Source organism: Drosophila persimilis, unplaced genomic scaffold (genome assembly GCF_003286085.1).
Source record: "Drosophila persimilis strain 14011-0111.01,24,50 unplaced genomic scaffold, DperRS2 tig00001452-arrow-arrow-pilon, whole genome shotgun sequence".
NCBI classification, from domain to species: Eukaryota; Metazoa; Arthropoda; class Insecta; order Diptera; family Drosophilidae; genus Drosophila; species Drosophila persimilis.
Window position 1 is genome coordinate 23,020 of NW_020825495.1, and position 16,188 is coordinate 39,207.

A 16,188-nucleotide genomic window follows, 5' to 3' on the forward strand; every position below is an offset into this window, starting at 1 on the left:
ATAATTAATAGTATTATTGATAAAACAAATATCAAAACTAATATAATAAATCGATTAATATTCTCATCTCTACTTATATTGTTAGGTTGTTTTAGTATTATAACCCTACATTTGTATTTACCTTGCTGCTAGCTTATAATTATTAGTGTTAATCTACAATTGTATTTACTATTAACGTAGTACGAAATATCGTAAGTATCCGAATAAGTATCGATATGAATAATCATCCGATAGTTCTAGTTCTGCGAACTAGAACTATGCGAGAACTAGATCGGAATAGAACCAGAGATCGGAGCGGGGTTCAATGAGCACTTTTGCGGTATCAACAGGACAGAGTGGTTGGTAAAGAATTAAGTAAAATAAAATCATAAAAAGTACGAAACATCCGTGTACTTTCTGCGCCAATAACTTCAGAAGTGGGATAGTAGCCCTTTAAAGAATCTGCCTACATAAGTATTTGTCTACTGGCATCCCCGACAACGAGTATTTTCCACATTTTATAAATGGCTGAGGAAACCATGGCAAACATTGACAAAGAAAAAATTGTAGAGTGGTTGCTGGAGAAAGAGATCATTTTTCCAGCCAGCGCAACACTAAGGCAACTTCGCAAGCTTGCCATAAGTGGTGGAATGGACGAAGTTTCTGAAAGTCTGGTGAATAAATCGGATATTGAATCGGAGGAGAAAGTGTCTGAAAATGAGCAGATCGACGATATGAAAGAAGAAGAATTACTTGACGCCGCAATAAGGGTTGCTGAGAAAAAGAAGAAACTGGCTGCCTTAATGGTAATGGACAACCATGTGACCGATGACATCCGAATGGTCAAGCAACTGATTGCCCCTTTTTCTGCCAGTGAAAATGATGAAGCCTCTGAATGGGTCTTGAATTTTGAACGGATTTGCGGAGGCGTGAACGAAAGCAGCAATTTTAAGCTTCGTTGTGTGCGCATGTTGATGAAGGCGGGAACAGAGGCGGACTTGTTCATGCGTGTCGACAAATCAAAGACTTACGACGAGTTTAAAGGAAACTTCCTAAAAACTTTTGGCCGCAGCAATTCAACTGCCGACGTGGTACTCCCGTTGAAGGAAACCTTTTTCAACCCGGAGAAAAACTCCGTAATGGGATATATTCTTCGCATGGAAGAAATTGCTATGCGTGCCGACATCGAAGAGAAATTGACAGTGCAGTTCATCATTGATGGTTTTCGTGATCGATCTTCCAGTATCGCCTTATTGTATTCAGCGTCGACCATCGGAAAACTTAAGGAGCTAGCTCGACAATACGAGGCTTTGAGGAAGAGTACCCAGACGAATTTTAGGCGCACTGGGATGACTGCTTCCGGAAATGACCGGAGCCAGGCGCGCTGCTATAATTGTTCAGCACATGGCCATTATGCTTCATCGTGTCCCGCACCTAAGCGGGAGAAGGGATCGTGTTTCCAGTGTGGATCCATGCAGCACCAGGTGAAGGATTGCCAACAGAAGCCTATGTCAGCCCAGCGATCCGTGGGTACAGCCAGCAACCCGCCGATGGACGACAGAGAGGAGAACAATATTTTTGTTCCTATTGTTAATCAGGTAGGGGTATATTTTTACACTGATATAAAACGCAGGTATCAAATTAAATTTCTTTCTGGCATGTTGGACACCGGTAGCGCTATTAATTTGATGCAGCGCTCGGCGATACCTTATGAAAATTTTGATGGTGTACTAAGACCGACAGAGTATTTTGGAGTTAACGGTTCGAGAATAAGCATTTTTGGAAAAATAATTGTCAATTTAGTTTTTCATAACATTGAAAAAGAACTTATATTTTTCGTTGTACCAAACAACTATATTTCGTATAATGTCCTTCTGGGGCGCAGTTTCCTTGAAAATTATGGAATAAAATTAATTTTTGAAAATGAAATTGAAAATAGAGTATTAGTGAACAGTGACTTAGATGAAAATAGAGTATTAGTGAACAGTGACTTAGATGAAAATAGAGTATTAGTGAACAGTGACTTAGATGAAAATAGAGTATTAGTGAACAGTGACTTAGATGAAAATAGAGTATTAGTGAACAGTGACTTAGATGAAAATAGAGTATTAGTGAACAGTGACTTAGATGAAAATAGAATATTAGTGAACAGTGACTTAGATGAAAATAGAGTATTAGTGAACAGTGACTTAGATGAAAATAGAGTATTAGTGAACATTGAGAGCGACCAAATTGAAAATGTAGTATTGACAAATAGAGACAGTGAGATGATGTTATCAGATATCAATAATAATGGATTATTGAAGGATGAAAATTATGAGAATAAGATTAGTGTCCAATTGAATTGTAATAACATTGACCTTTTATTGAAAGATAACGAGCAAAAGCATATGGCAAGTGAATCATTAGAAAGAACCAACTTAGATATACCGTATATATATAGTATTGAAATAACAAAAGAAGAGGACAGCTATAATATCGACCCAAAGCGAACTGATAAAGAACGTAGTAAATTCATGGAATTGATAAAACTTAACTATTCAGACTTAACTAACATTCCAGCAATTCAACATAACTATGAAATGAACCTCAAACTTAAATCAGAAGAACCTGTACGCACTGTTCCGAGAAGACTTTCATATCAGGAGAAGAAAGAAGTAGATACCCAAATAGATGAACTATTGAAAAAAGGCTTCATAAGAGAAAGTAAATCGCCTTACAGCTCTGCAATAGTATTAGTTAAGAAAAAATCAGGGGAAAAAAGAATGTGTGTAGATTACAAACAGCTTAATAAGATTTGCATTCGTGATGGATATCCATTGCCACTAATAGACGACTGCTTAGAGAGATTAGAAGGGAACACAATTTTTACACTTTTAGATTTGAAACACAGTTATCACCAAGTAAAAGTAGCAGAAAGTTCGGTGCAGTATACAGCATTTGTCATACCTAGCGGACAATATGAATACACAAGAATGCCTTTTGGGCTTATGAATGCACCAGCAGTATTTATGAGATTTATTAATTTCATTTTACAACCATTAATTCGCGAAGGTAATGTAGTAGTTTACATGGACGATATCGCTATAGGTTCCAAGTCGTTCAACGAACATCTTATAACAGTAGGTAGAGTTTTAAGAATTCTCGCAGAATATCGACTAGAAATTAAGGTTAGTAAATGTCAATTTGGTTATGAAAGTATTGAGTTCTTGGGATATACCCTTTCTGGTAAGGGAATAAGCCCAAACTGTGAACACACAGCAACCATTAAGCATCTGCCATTGCCAAAAGATCGCCATGAAATGCAAAAGGTTTTGGGATTATTCTCTTATTTTAGGCGTTTCATTCCTGCTTACTCAAGAATAGCAAAACCATTACAAGAACTTACAAAACCTGGAACTAAGTTTGAGCTTCAAGACAAATGCATACAAATTTTTGAATATCTTCGAGAAAAACTGATTTCGTCACCAGTATTAGCTCTGTATAATCCAAATCGAGAAACAGAATTGCATTGTGATGCAAGTAGTGAAGGTTTTGGTGGAATTTTGTTGCAGAAACAAGATGACAATAAGTTTCACCCAACAGCATATTTTTCACAGAGAGCGACAAAACTAGAGGCAAGATACGAAAGTTTCAAGCTGGAAACGTTAGCTGTGATCTATTCATTGAGGAAATTTCGAATTTATTTAGAAGGGATTCCGTTTAGAATTATAACAGATTGTAACTCAGTAGTTTTATGTTTAGGAAAGGGACGTCTTCATTCAAATATCGCCAGATGGGCCATAGAGCTAGCAAATTATAATTACACTTTAAAACATCGTAGTGGAAAATATATGTCCCATGTGGACACCTTAAGTAGATATCCTTCAGCGCTTAATCAAGATTTTGAATATGAACCAATAGTGACATTTCATGAAAGTGATAACAAAGACCGAATAGTTTCCGTGATTGAGTGCGACGACATTAATCTTCAGCTTCAGATAACACAAAACAGGGACAACCATATAGGAAAATTAAAAGAACAATTGGAGCATGGACCTGTTAAGAAATTTTCATTGAGCGATGGAATTGTTTATAAAATAGGTGAGAACGACGTTGAGCTGTTTTATGTCCCAGCTGAAATGGAAACGCAAATAATCAGAAGAGTTCACGAAAACTTATGTCACTTAGGAACTGAGAAATGTATGAAAGAAATCTTAAGACATTATTGGTTCCCGAATATGAGATCTAAAATCGATTTGTTTATAGGAAATTGTTTAAATTGTATCATGTTTTCAGTCCCCACTTCACAATATTCCTAAGCGACCAATCCCATTCGACACCTTACACGTAGACCATTTTGGACCACTTCCCGCTGTTATATCAAAGAAGAAGCATGTATTAGTTATCATTGACGCCTTTACGAAATTTGTAAAATTATTTTCTGTAAATACGACAAGCACTAAAGAAGTCAACACATGTTTTTCAAAGTATTTTCAATTTTATAGTCGTCCACGTAGAATTATTAGCGATAGAGGAACGTGTTTTACATCATTAGAATTTAGTAAATTTTTGTTAGAAAATAATATAGAACACGTGAAAGTGGCAACTGCTTCACCCCAAGCGAATGGTCAGGTAGAACGGGTTAACAGAACTATGAAAGCTATGCTCGCCAAAATAACTGAGCCAATAAATCACGAAGATTGGAGCAAACTTTTAATAAAGGCTGAATATGCAATTAATAACTCAGTCCATTCGACCACGAAAGAATTGCCTTCAGTGTTGTTATTCGGAGTCCAACAGAGGGGTTGTAATATTGACGCGTTAACAGAATACTTAGATGATAAACAAGACCGAACTCAAAGCGATTTAGAATCAGTACGTAAGAAATCTTTGGATAAAATCGAGCATTGTCAGCAGAAGAGTGAAGAGTATTTTGAAAGGAATCACAAAAATCATATTGAGTTCTTGGAAGGCGATTTCGTTGTAATGAGAAACATTGACACCACAATAGGTACAAATAAAAAATTTGTTCCGAAGTACAGGGGTCCGTACATCATCAAAAAGGTATTGCCGAACGACAGATATGTGTTAAATGACATTGAAAACTGCCAAATAAGCCAAATCCCGTATGAGGGCATTATAGAGGCATGCCGATTAAGGAAATGGGCAGATTGGCGTAATCAGTGTGAAAGTGACCCCTACTTAAATAGTTAACAAAATATATATATACACATATAATTAAAATTACTCTTAATTACATATTTACGATCGAGGGCGATCTAATTGTCAGGATGGCCGAGCTGTTAGGTTGTTTTAGTATTATAACCCTACATTTGTATTTACCTTGCTGCTAGCTTATAATTATTAGTGTTAATCTACAATTGTATTTACTATTAACGTAGTACGAAATATCGTAAGTATCCGAATAAGTATCGATATGAATAATCATCCGATAGTTCTAGTTCTGCGAACTAGAACTATGCGAGAACTAGATCGGAATAGAACCAGAGATCGGAGCGGGGTTCAATGAGCACTTTTGCGGTATCAACAGGACAGAGTGGTTGGTAAAGAATTAAGTAAAATAAAATCATAAAAAGTACGAAACATCCGTGTACTTTCTGCGCCAATAATATATTCTTTTCTGTAAAAAATAACTAAAGAAGCAATTATTAAAACAAAAGATATAAATAATAAACTTATTCAATCGAATAATAAAGTTATAACAATTCTCAAAGAATTTAACGAAACTAATTCAAATTCAATAAAATAAACTATATTATTTAATAAAAAATATAAACTTAATAAAAAGCAGCTTAATCTAATAGAAATTAAATTTACAAATCTAATTCTACAAATTGATAAATATTTCACGATCTAAAATGAATTATTTCATATCACTAACACCACAAATTAGTATTTTTATTAAACTATTTAAATTTATAATCATAATATACATGAATCTCTTCTTAAAATTAATAAATTTAGAGGTAATCAATGTAAAATTATTAATAAATATTCACGAATTTTCCCCCCTCTAAAAGATAAATTAATTTTCCATGCTGACTAAAAGAATATAAATCTTTATATTTATATAAGCTGCTCTAAAAAATGATAAAAATGATAATATAATTATTGTAGCGCCATTTGAATAATAATAATTGTTATTAGGATAGTATTTCATGAAGTCTATTGTAAGTTAAGCTAGGTCAAAGCGGGAGCGCAATAAAAGCTCGCTCTCTCGCTCTTGGCGAATTCGCCCCGCTTTGCCACCGTAGGTAAGGTAGGCATAGAAGAAATTGTTTTAATATATGCAGAGTCGAGAAAAATCCATGAAATCGAACGCACGCACCCCTTTTCTTTCGTCGTATTGTAACGAGCCGTTCTTCTCCGTCTGATGCAGCTGGGCTGGCTCAGCGGTCGGTAGGCTCGCTGCAACAATATTTATATGTTGCCCCGACGACAAGTAAGAAGGCACGGGTTGGGTCTTGTACTGGTATGTTAAAATGCTTTATTGGTATCTTAAGTCTATCTTACGCTACGCGGATTCCGGCGCTGGATCTCCTCCCGACTCTCCTCTGTGGTCCGATGAGCGCGTTGCTCCCTGGGCCCCCCACGGCGTCGCCAAGCGTGGCACCGCCGGCTCTACTGACTGGGGCTAGCGATTCTTGGCACGGGGCCCAAATCCACCTCTCAGTCAGGCGCCTGACGCGTTCGCTCTCACTCGACTCACTTGGCTTTTCGGCCCGAGGGTGCCTCACTCCTGAAGGGATGCGCTTCAAGCGGGGCGCCGTTGGTTCAAGGGATTTGAGTCTTTGGCTCTTGGCTGCACGCTCGAGTCCGCCTCTTAATCCTCACACAACGCGTTCGCTTTCTACGGTTCTCTTCCCTTTGCTTGGTTTCACTTTCGTGGCTCACTATTCACTTCACTCTTGTTGGCTCCGTCTGTGGACTGTCCTCTTTTCTGGTCGCGGCCCTCCTCTTATACGCTCGCTTCTGCGTCGGCGCCGCCGATGCCGCCTGGCGCTAACGGCACTTTCCGCCATGCGGTGCCCGTATTTTTCCATCGGCGTTCCTTCATTCCCTTGTCGCTTTCCAACGGGACCTAGCTGGTGGCGTGATCTCATGACCATATTTGGTCATGCGCTGGACCACTGCCGGCCCGATCCCGTCATCCCGCTGCTCGCTCTCCAACGGGACCTGGCTGGTGGCGTGATCTCATGACCATATTTGGACATGCGCTGGGCCACTGCCGGCCCGATCCCGTCATCCCGCTGCTCTCTCCCCAGGGGTCCTCCCCTCTCATCTTGGGACCCCGGGAGAGCTCTCCTCGGGAATTCGCCGCCTCCGGATATCCCCGGATAACGGTCGTTAGCGCTTAACCCTATACTGCCCCCTATGTGTGGGAATACCTTTCCTCACACTTCCCCCTTTCTTTTATTGGCGGAAAAGCCCCGGTTTTCCGCGACCCAGGTTTGGGATGTTTCAAAAATACCCGCGCGATCGGCGCGCGCGTGCCTTGTTCTCGACCGGGGTCCCTGGCGCCCTCTTTCGGCCTTGCGCCTGGCGGTGTTGCCGTATCTCTTCGATGCGTGCGATCGATTCGATTTCCCCCTATCGATGGTTCGCAGAGGAGCTTCTGTCGCCCCCGCCCGATATGGGTAATGGTCGCTATTCTGACCTACTCGATATGACACAGAGTTGCCCTTACGCTCCACTCGATAAAGCGTAGGGTCGTCTTTGCGATCTACTCGATATGTCGCAGCGTGCGTACTCTACTTCCGGATCGCGAATCCCTCAATGGACTGGGACCGTACTATTTCCTCGCGATGCCGGACGTTTTGTTAGTTTTTCTTGTGCGCGTCTGGTCTTCCCTACCGCCCTCCGCTGGCGCGCCCGCCTTCCGCCTGCCCTCTGGATGCTTCGGGTAAGTTTTTCTCCCGCTTTGCCGCCCTCCGCCGCCTTCATTCAAGCTTCCCCGATGCCCCGCCGTTTCTCGGCCGCCAGGTAAGACCGTGTTTTTTTTTTTCATAATATTTTTTTTTTTTTTTTTATTGTTTTCGTTTTCCGTTGCTTCCCTTTTTTTTCACTCCTCTTCTCTACTCTTCTCACCTCCTCAGTACTCAGCCCGGAATACCTCCTGCCGATCGGTGGACACCAACAGCCGGTACCGGACGCCACCGTCGTTGACCAGGCGCTTCACCCTCCTTGAGGTTGGCTTTATCCGCGCGAGGGAGCACTCCTCGCGGTTGACGGGCCGCCACCGTGCGTTGTCCGCCGATCTCGTCTGGGGCCACGATGCCTGGCGCTGGAGCTCGGGCCGGCGCGCCTCCGCCCGCTCCCCTGGGCACGACGCCTGTCGGCCCAGCTTCGGTCGCTCGCCATGGCTGGGTTCCGGCCATTGCCACGGTCCTCTCTCCCATGGCTCAGGTGAGTGGCGTTCCGCTGCCTCGTCCTTCTCCGCTTCCGCCGTTGCTCCCGCGCCGTCACCCGCTTCGCCGTCGGTCGCCGCCTCGACTACGGGTACCGCCGCTGGGCCCTCCGCCGACAGTGATGTTGTCGCGTTCGCTGTACCCTCCGTCTCGCCCTCTACGGCCGTGGGTGCTGCCGCTGGGCCTGTCGACCCCTGTGGCCGTGCCCGCCGCCTCGGGTCCCGCTCGTCACTGGCGCGTGGTGCCTCTTCCCACAGTCGCGCCTCCCCCGGCTCTTGCCCGGGCTGCTGAGGCGCGGGCCCCGAGGCCCACGATATGTGCAGCGTTTGCACGTGCCACAACATGCCGTCTCTTACCGCGGAGCGCACCTCCTGCGAGACGAACGGCCCAATGGCGGCTCCCTGTGGCCCGTGCCAGTGCTGCTGCTGCTGACGCTGCTGCTGCGGCTGCTGCCGCGGCTGCTGATCCCCTTGGCCGCGCGCGTTGTCGTCCGGCGGCCGACTCTGGAGCGGCTCTTCCTCTGCCCCCGGTGACGGTGGGGCCTGCGGCAGTGGCTCCTCCTCGGACTCGTTGTATTCAGGGGGTGGCTGCCAAAGCTCTTCCTCCTCCACCTCGGCTCGTCGTAGCCTCTCCTGCCACTCCTCTTCGGGCGACTGGACTCGGGCCGCCTTCGGCGCTGGTGGGCACTCCGCCTCCTCCTCATCGCTGGAGATCACCGCCAGCCCGCCTGCCGCGCCCTCCGCCCGCGTCGCCCTTGCCTTCTCCGCTTCCGTACGCAGATGCGCCCTCTCCTTTTGCTCCGCTGCGTTCATCTTGCTAATGCACCTCCATTGGTGCGCGACGTCTCGTTTGTGGCGCTCCGCCTCCGCTTCTTGCACCTCCTTCTCGGCCTCCTGCGTGGCCTTCAGCCTCTTTGCCAGCGCCAGGGCGTCCTCCCACACACGCCGTTGCCTCCGCTCCTCCGTCGCCGCGGCCAGCGCGAACCGCCGGTGCCATTCCGCGAGGAGTCGTGCCTCAGCGGCCGCGTTGTCTTCCGTGGCGTCAGCCGGCGTTGCCTGCGGCTCCTTGACCGCGGTTTCGATCGGCGTTGGCTGCCGCTCCTCGACCTGTGGGTCTGTCGGTCGCTGATCCCTTTGCCGCGCCGTCGACCTCCCCCTTGTGCGTGCCGACGACTCCTCTTCCCTGGCCGTACGCGTCGACCGGGTGGACGCCCGCTTCGAGGCCCTCTCACTGGACTCCTCCTTCCGCGTTGTGCGCCCCCTCCTTCCTCTCTCAGGCCGCTCCTCGCGCTTGCTGGTCCGGGGCTCCTCGCGCTTGCCGGTGTGGGGCTCCTCGCGCTTGCTGATGCGAGGCTCCTCGCGTCTGCTGGTCCGGTGCTCCTCGCGCCTACTGGTCCGGTGCTCTTCGCGCTCGCCGGCGTGGGGCTCCTCGCGCTTGCTGGTGCGGGGCTCCTTGCGTCTGCTGGTCCGGGGCTCCTCTCGTCGGCTGGTCGGGGGCTCCTCGCGCTTCGCCTCTTGTGCGCGTTTTCTCCGCGGTGCCGGCTTCCCAGCTCACCAACTCCAGATCGCTTCCTGCATCGGTGTACCCCGGCGATACCACCGGGGACATCGTCGGTCCCGTGGATCCCGCGGTCGACACCAGCGGTGAGGCCAATAGCTGCAGCTCCGGGGACCTACTCCTGCTCGCCCTTTGCATGTCACCCATGGCCGGATACCCGCGGCGAATCCATTTTCGCTGCTCCGTCAAGTATCTTATTAAATGATGCTGCATCTTACACTTTTTTTTTTCTTCCACGTGGTCCACTTTGAAAAGACCTGATCGCGCGCTGCCCCCTCCTTTATAAGGGCTCGTGCCGGTGCTCACCGTTTCCTGTAACGGTGCCTTACATGGGCCCGTGGGACGGCTCTCTCTTGCCTTCCAGCTGGCTCTCTCGCTCGCTCCCGTTTTGAAAGTTATCCGCGCCTCTCGCCGCGTTAACCCTAGGGTGCCCCCTGGTTTTGTAAGCCTTCCTTCGGTTCCCACTTCTTCCTCCTTTTTTTTATTTTTTTTTTATTTGGCCCTTTCTACTTCCAGGTCTGGCGACGTGTTGTTTGGCTTCGCCTTGAATCTGGTAAGCTTCCCGAGTTCTTGGGTTCCTCATCTCACCTTGCCTTTTCTTTCAGCCCGTCCTTGGGTTCCGATCCAGGGTGCTGACCGATCTTCCAGCCCGTGATCAACAGGTCCTCCGACCTTTCGCCCGTGCTGCCAACATCGGCCCGCCCCCCGTGGCCAGCTCCGCCCATCTCTGGATCGGCTTAGACGCGGATGTCACCCCCGTGCAGCGCCTCGGACCCAGGGATCATCCGATTCCCCAGCCGGTAGACCGCGCACGGGCGGCATCCGCTTTTGTCCCGCCATCCCCGACGTTAGCAGCTGGCTTCGATGTCCTGGACCCGGACTTGGGCTTCTGCTCATCTCGGAACCCCTTCTCGGGTGCCCCCTCGTCCGTCGGCACACCACGCAACGCGCCCCCCCCCCCCTGGGCTAGTGGTAACCCGGGTATCTTCTACCCTTTTTGCCTTTGCTCCGTTCCTATTGGCTGACGAGCTAATCCTCCTTTTTTTTTTCTTGTAGGTCCAGCTTCATTGGTCCGCCGGCCGCCGTCTGCAGCTTAGTTTTACTGAACCTTAGTTGTAAGAGTATCCTGTATGGCCTTGTCCTGCGTGGCATCTAGTTGGGCGGCCCGCTCCTCCCTTGTGAGCGATTCCTGTCCTGCGTGACACGCGTGGTTCTGAGTTTTACCGAACCTTAGTTGTAGGCTCATCCTGTACGACCTTGTCCTGCGTGGCATCCAGTTGGGACTCTCCTCTCCGCCCCTGCCGCTAGTTTCTGTCTTTCGTGCTCGTCCATCCCTCTCCGTATGCCTTGCTCGTTGCCCCTCCTTGTGCGTCGTCTACGCTTCGGTTCCAGGGCCTGTTTCAGGGGTTCCTTCCCCGGGTTGTGGCTTCAGGTCCCCTATATGGGCGGTCCGCGTCCGTTTCTCGCTGTCCTTCTTCAATTTACAAATGACCGGGGACACGAAATCCACTATGGTGTAGGGACCGTCGTATTTCGGGGCCAGTTTTGCCGCAAACCCTTCGGCCGCGTTGGATAGATGGTGTTGCTTGGCCCATACCTTGTCTCCAATCGTGGGTTTCCACGCTCTCCTCCTCAGGTTATAATACCTCGCCTGGTCCTGCGCCGCTCTTTCGAGATTCCGCCTCACCAGTTGAAATACCTCTCTCAACTTGGCAGCGTTCTCGTCCGGATTGAGCGTGCCCTGTCCTGTGCCCAGCGCTTCGTCATCGTATAGAGCCTTTGGTAGCCTCGGCTCTCTCCCTTGTACCACAAACGCCGGCGCGTACCCGGTGGATTCGGACACCCCTGAATTTACGGCCAGCATTATCTCTGGCCATTTCTCATCCCAGTTCCTCTGGTTCCCTTCGGTGAACTGAGCTATCATAGTTTTCACCGTCCGGTTAGTTCGCTCCGTCGGGTTCTCCTGCGGCGTGTACGGGGCCGTGAACTGATGCCGTACGCCCATCTGCTCCAAAAACCTCTTAAACGCTCTACTGGTGAACTGGACGCCATTATCTGTGATCACCACCTTCGGCACGCCAAACCGGGACACGATGCGCTCTCGGAACGCTTTCGTTAGTGCTTCCGCCGTGGCCTTTCTCATGGGGACCAACTCGGTCCATTTCGAGAACCGATCCACCATCACCAATAACATGGCATTTCCATGCTTTGACCTGGGCAGCGGGCCCACAAAGTCGGCGCACACCGTTGCCCACGGCTCCTCTGGCACTCGTGTCAGCATTTTTCCGGCCGCCTGCAGTTGACTTGGTTTGTAGCGTAGGCTGATTTCACACCTCCTCACGTATGTCCTCACATCTCGATGCATCCCCGGCCAGTAGTACCGGGCGGCTACTCTGGCCATCGTCCTTCTGCCGCCCGCGTGCCCCGCCTCCGGCGAGTCGTGATTCTCTCTTATGACTCTCTCTCTTAGACCCTTTGGAACGCATAACTTCCATGATGCTATTTCCTCTTCTCCCGCTCGGTGCGGGATGTGCCGGTATACCCGGCCTGCTTCCTCGACGTAATCCGGATATTTCCTCGGTTCCGTCCTCATCCTCTCTTTAACCTTTTTAATCCATCCGCACTCTGCCTCCGGTTCGTGTCCCTTCTCTGCATCCTCCTCGGTGGTTCTCAGGCATCGCTCCGCCAATGGCTGTCGGGACAGTGCGTCCGCCACTACGTTCAGCTGCCCTTTCCTGTATGCCACTTCGAAGTCGTATTGTTGTAGCTCCAGCGCCCACCTGGCGATCCTCCTTGTTGGGCTCTCGATGCTATTCAACCATTTCAACGCCATGTGGTCTGTGACCACCTTGAAATGGTATCCCTCCAGATAGGGCTTTAGCTTTCTTATAGCCCATACAATGGCCAGACACTCCTTTTCGGTCGCCGAATAGTTCTTTTCCGCGCTGTTCAGGGTCCTACTGGCGTATGAGATGACCCTTTCGCCCTTCTCCGTCTCTTGCGTCAGGATCGCCCCCAGTCCGTAGTCGCTGGCGTCCGTCTGGAGCACGAATTTCTTTGAGAAATCTGGGCATGCCAACACTGGGTCTGCTGTCAGCCGACTTTTTACGTCCTCGAACGCTTGTGGCTGCTCCGTTGACCATTCCCACTTGGCCTTCTTCTTCAGCAAAGTGCTGAGGGGCTGCACCAACGTGGCGAATCCCTTTACGAAACGCCTGTACCAGGAGGCCACGCCCAAGTATTGTCGTAGCTCTTTGACACTTGCTGGCGGCTGCAACTCCTTAATGGCCGCCACTTTCTCGGGATCGGTGCAGATTCCGTCTCCCGTTACCAAATGCCCCAAGCATCGTAGCTCCTTCCTAAAAAATTGACACTTGTCCACATTTAGGCGCAAGTTTGCGTTCTTCAACCGCCGAAAAACTTCTTCGAGGTTGCGCTTGTGCTCCTCCTCGGTACGGCCGATGACAATGATGTCGTCTTGGTACGCAAACGCGTGTGGCATCATCTCGGGGCCTATCACCTGATCCAATGCCCTCTGGAACGTAGCCGAGGCTGAGTGGAGTCCGAATGGCATCACCTTCCACTGGAACAGCCCTTTGCCGGGCACCGTGAACGCGGTGAATTTTCTACTGCCTACCTCCAGTGGTATCTGCCAATATCCGTCCTTTAAGTCTAAGCTACTAATGAACCGTGCCTCCCTGAGCTGGTCCAAAATATAGTCTATTCTTGGCATGGGGTATGCATCCTTGATGGACTTCGCGTTTATCTGTCTGAAGTCCACGCATAATCTCCACTTTCCCGTCTTCTTTTTGACCATCACGATGGGTGAACTGTACGGACTCTTCGATGGCTCAATGCACCCTCTTGCCAGCAGTTCGTCAACCTGTTGGTTGATTTCGGCTTGCATCTTGTTATTTTTGGGATAGTAACGCTGCTTGACCGGCTGGGCATCACTCATCGTGATCGTGTGTGTAGCTATGTTCGACACTCCCTTCAGTTCTCGGAACTCTTCCAACTCCTTTGCCAGGAAGTCTTCCACCGATCCCTCCTCCGCTCGTGTTCCGTCGGATGCGGGCCCGACAGACCCTTCCGTGTTCGCTACCACCGCCACTGACAACTTCTCCTCCAACCGCCCCTGGCGGTGGCCTCTCGCAGGGATCACAACCCTGTGTCCCGCACAGGTCACCTCTGCTCCGACCGCGGCGAGGAAATCCCATCACAGGACCAGCTCATCTATTACTCCGGGCATCACGAGAAACGGGATTGTAACGATCTTGTCCCCGAAGGCCAACTCCACCTCGATCTGGGAATTGATTTCCCGGCTGCGTCCGTCAGCCAGCCGCACCAGCTTCCTCGTTTCTTTCTGTCGCCTCTCTTCCCCCAGTCTACTCGCCGCCTCGCAGCTGATAAAACTGCTTGTCGCCCCGGTATCGACCGTAGCTTTCCAATTGCTGCCCGCGATCCTCACCACCGCCGACAGCTGGACATCCTCCTCCGTGAGTTCTCCTACGAGCTTTGGGGGGCTTCGTCTTGCGACCCTGGCACGGCCCTCCGCGGCTTGGGTCGCGGGGCGTTTCCCGCTTTCGGGCAGCACTGCCATGTCGGGGCCCCTACCTTGCCGCACCTCCAGCAGAATGTTATAGGTCGGCCATTGCATGCTTGTGCCCAATGGCGGTCACTCCCGCATCGTCGACACGCCTGGGCTGGGTTTTTCACGAACCCCGCCTCTATGTTCGTGTTCGTACCGCCGCGTTGGGACCGGCCTTTTTTCCCCTGTCGAATCAGAGCTGGCTGCCGTTTCGCCCTGGCAGCGGCGACATATCTCCGTTACTGTCGGAACGGATTATTTGCTTTTGCTTTGCTCGCCGGACACTCTCGTTGGAACTCCAGCCGATCCCTCTCCAGAGCCTCAAAGTCGTCGGCCAGCGTCATCATGTGGTCCAGGTCTCTGCACCTATGTGGCCGGATGAACACCCTCAAATCTGGCATGCTGTTGTCTCTAATGAGCTCCAACTGCTCTTCGGGCGTGCATTTTAGTGGCCGCATGAGGGTCTGCATCTCCACCATGTAGTCCTTGAATGGCTCTCCCCATCTCTGCTTCCTCAACCTCACCTCCTGGAGTAATTTTTCAAAATACCCCCTCGGCAGGAAGTATGCTTGGAAGCTACGCGCAAATGCGTTCCATGTCTGCCACTGCCTGTTGTTGGCTACAAACCACATGAGCGCCCGACCCTTTAGCAGCTCAGGCATGGCTCGCCGAATTAAATTCAACTCCAACCCGTACATGTCGGCTGACCACTCGATCTGTTCCAGGAACTCGAGTGGTTTCGCCGTTCCGTCGAACCGAAACGACCACTCCCTGACCTGCTTGGCGACGTGGGCAAAACTCGAACTGGACGGTCTCGTGGTTTGTTCTTCGAGTCCCCGTCGATGATCCTCCCCTGCTCTCCCTTCTTCGTCCCTCTGTGGGTTTCTCGCGCTCCCTTGCTCCGACTGTGCTGGCCGGGTGGGCCTCTCCCCACTCTCTGCCCGCGGTCGGCTAGGCGACCGGCGACCCGGTTTTTCACCGGGACCGCCAGGCTCGCGATGAGCTCCTCTTGGGTCTCGGACGGCCGTCTCCACAGCGTTACTTGCTCCGCACTCGCCGGCAGCGTCAGGCGCTCGTATGGATCCGCCCCGTCCTCCATCTGGGCCGCGGTCACGGCTCCTCCCGCCTTCATCTCCCAGGCCTCGAGCGCGTCCGCATACTCCGGTTCCTCTCCGTGCTTCTCAATCCACTCCTTGAAGATTCGGTGCATCTCGGTCAGCGTACCTTCCAATCGAAGACCGCACGCCCGCGCGCACTGGACCAAGTCCTCTTTCCTCAATGAGTGAACCCATCGTCGGCTCCTCATTTTTATGTTCTCGCGATACCAAACTCAGTACCGCCCTTCCCAAGTGCACTTTGTCTTTTACTTGTCGCAGGGCCCCACGTTGGGCGCCAGTTGTAACGAGCCGTTCTTCTCCGTCTGATGCAGCTGGGCTGGCTCAGCGGTCGGTAGGCTCGCTGCAACAATATTTATATGTTGCCCCGACGACAAGTAAGAAGGCACGGGTTGGGTCTTGTACTGGTATGTTAAAATGCTTTATTGGCATCTTAAGTCTATCTTACGCTACGCGGATTCCGGCGCTGGATCTCCTCCCGACTCTCCTCTGTGGTCCGATGAGCGCGTTGCTCCCTGGGCCCCCCACGGCGTCGCCA

The 16,188-nt window shown here is 50.0% G+C and overlaps 1 protein-coding gene across 1 annotated transcript; it reads left to right on the top strand.

The window, feature by feature from the left end:
• Window positions 1-1,100: 1,100 nt before the first annotated feature.
• On the top strand, window positions 1,101-1,762 carry LOC113566975 (serine/arginine-rich splicing factor RS2Z32-like). Its single transcript, XM_026994215.1, has 2 exons — window positions 1,101-1,577; window positions 1,655-1,762. Exons 1-2 carry the CDS (start codon window positions 1,119-1,121, stop codon window positions 1,661-1,663), a joined length of 468 nt encoding a protein of 155 aa, XP_026850016.1. The 5' UTR covers window positions 1,101-1,118; the 3' UTR covers window positions 1,664-1,762.
• The last annotated feature ends 14,426 nt before the right edge of the window (window positions 1,763-16,188 follow it).

What these genes read in the sequence shown, in the direction of transcription:
- LOC113566975 (XM_026994215.1), top strand. Translation starts at nt 1,119, where the DNA reads ATGGGATATATTCTTCGCATGGAAGAAATTGCTATGCGTGCCGACATC.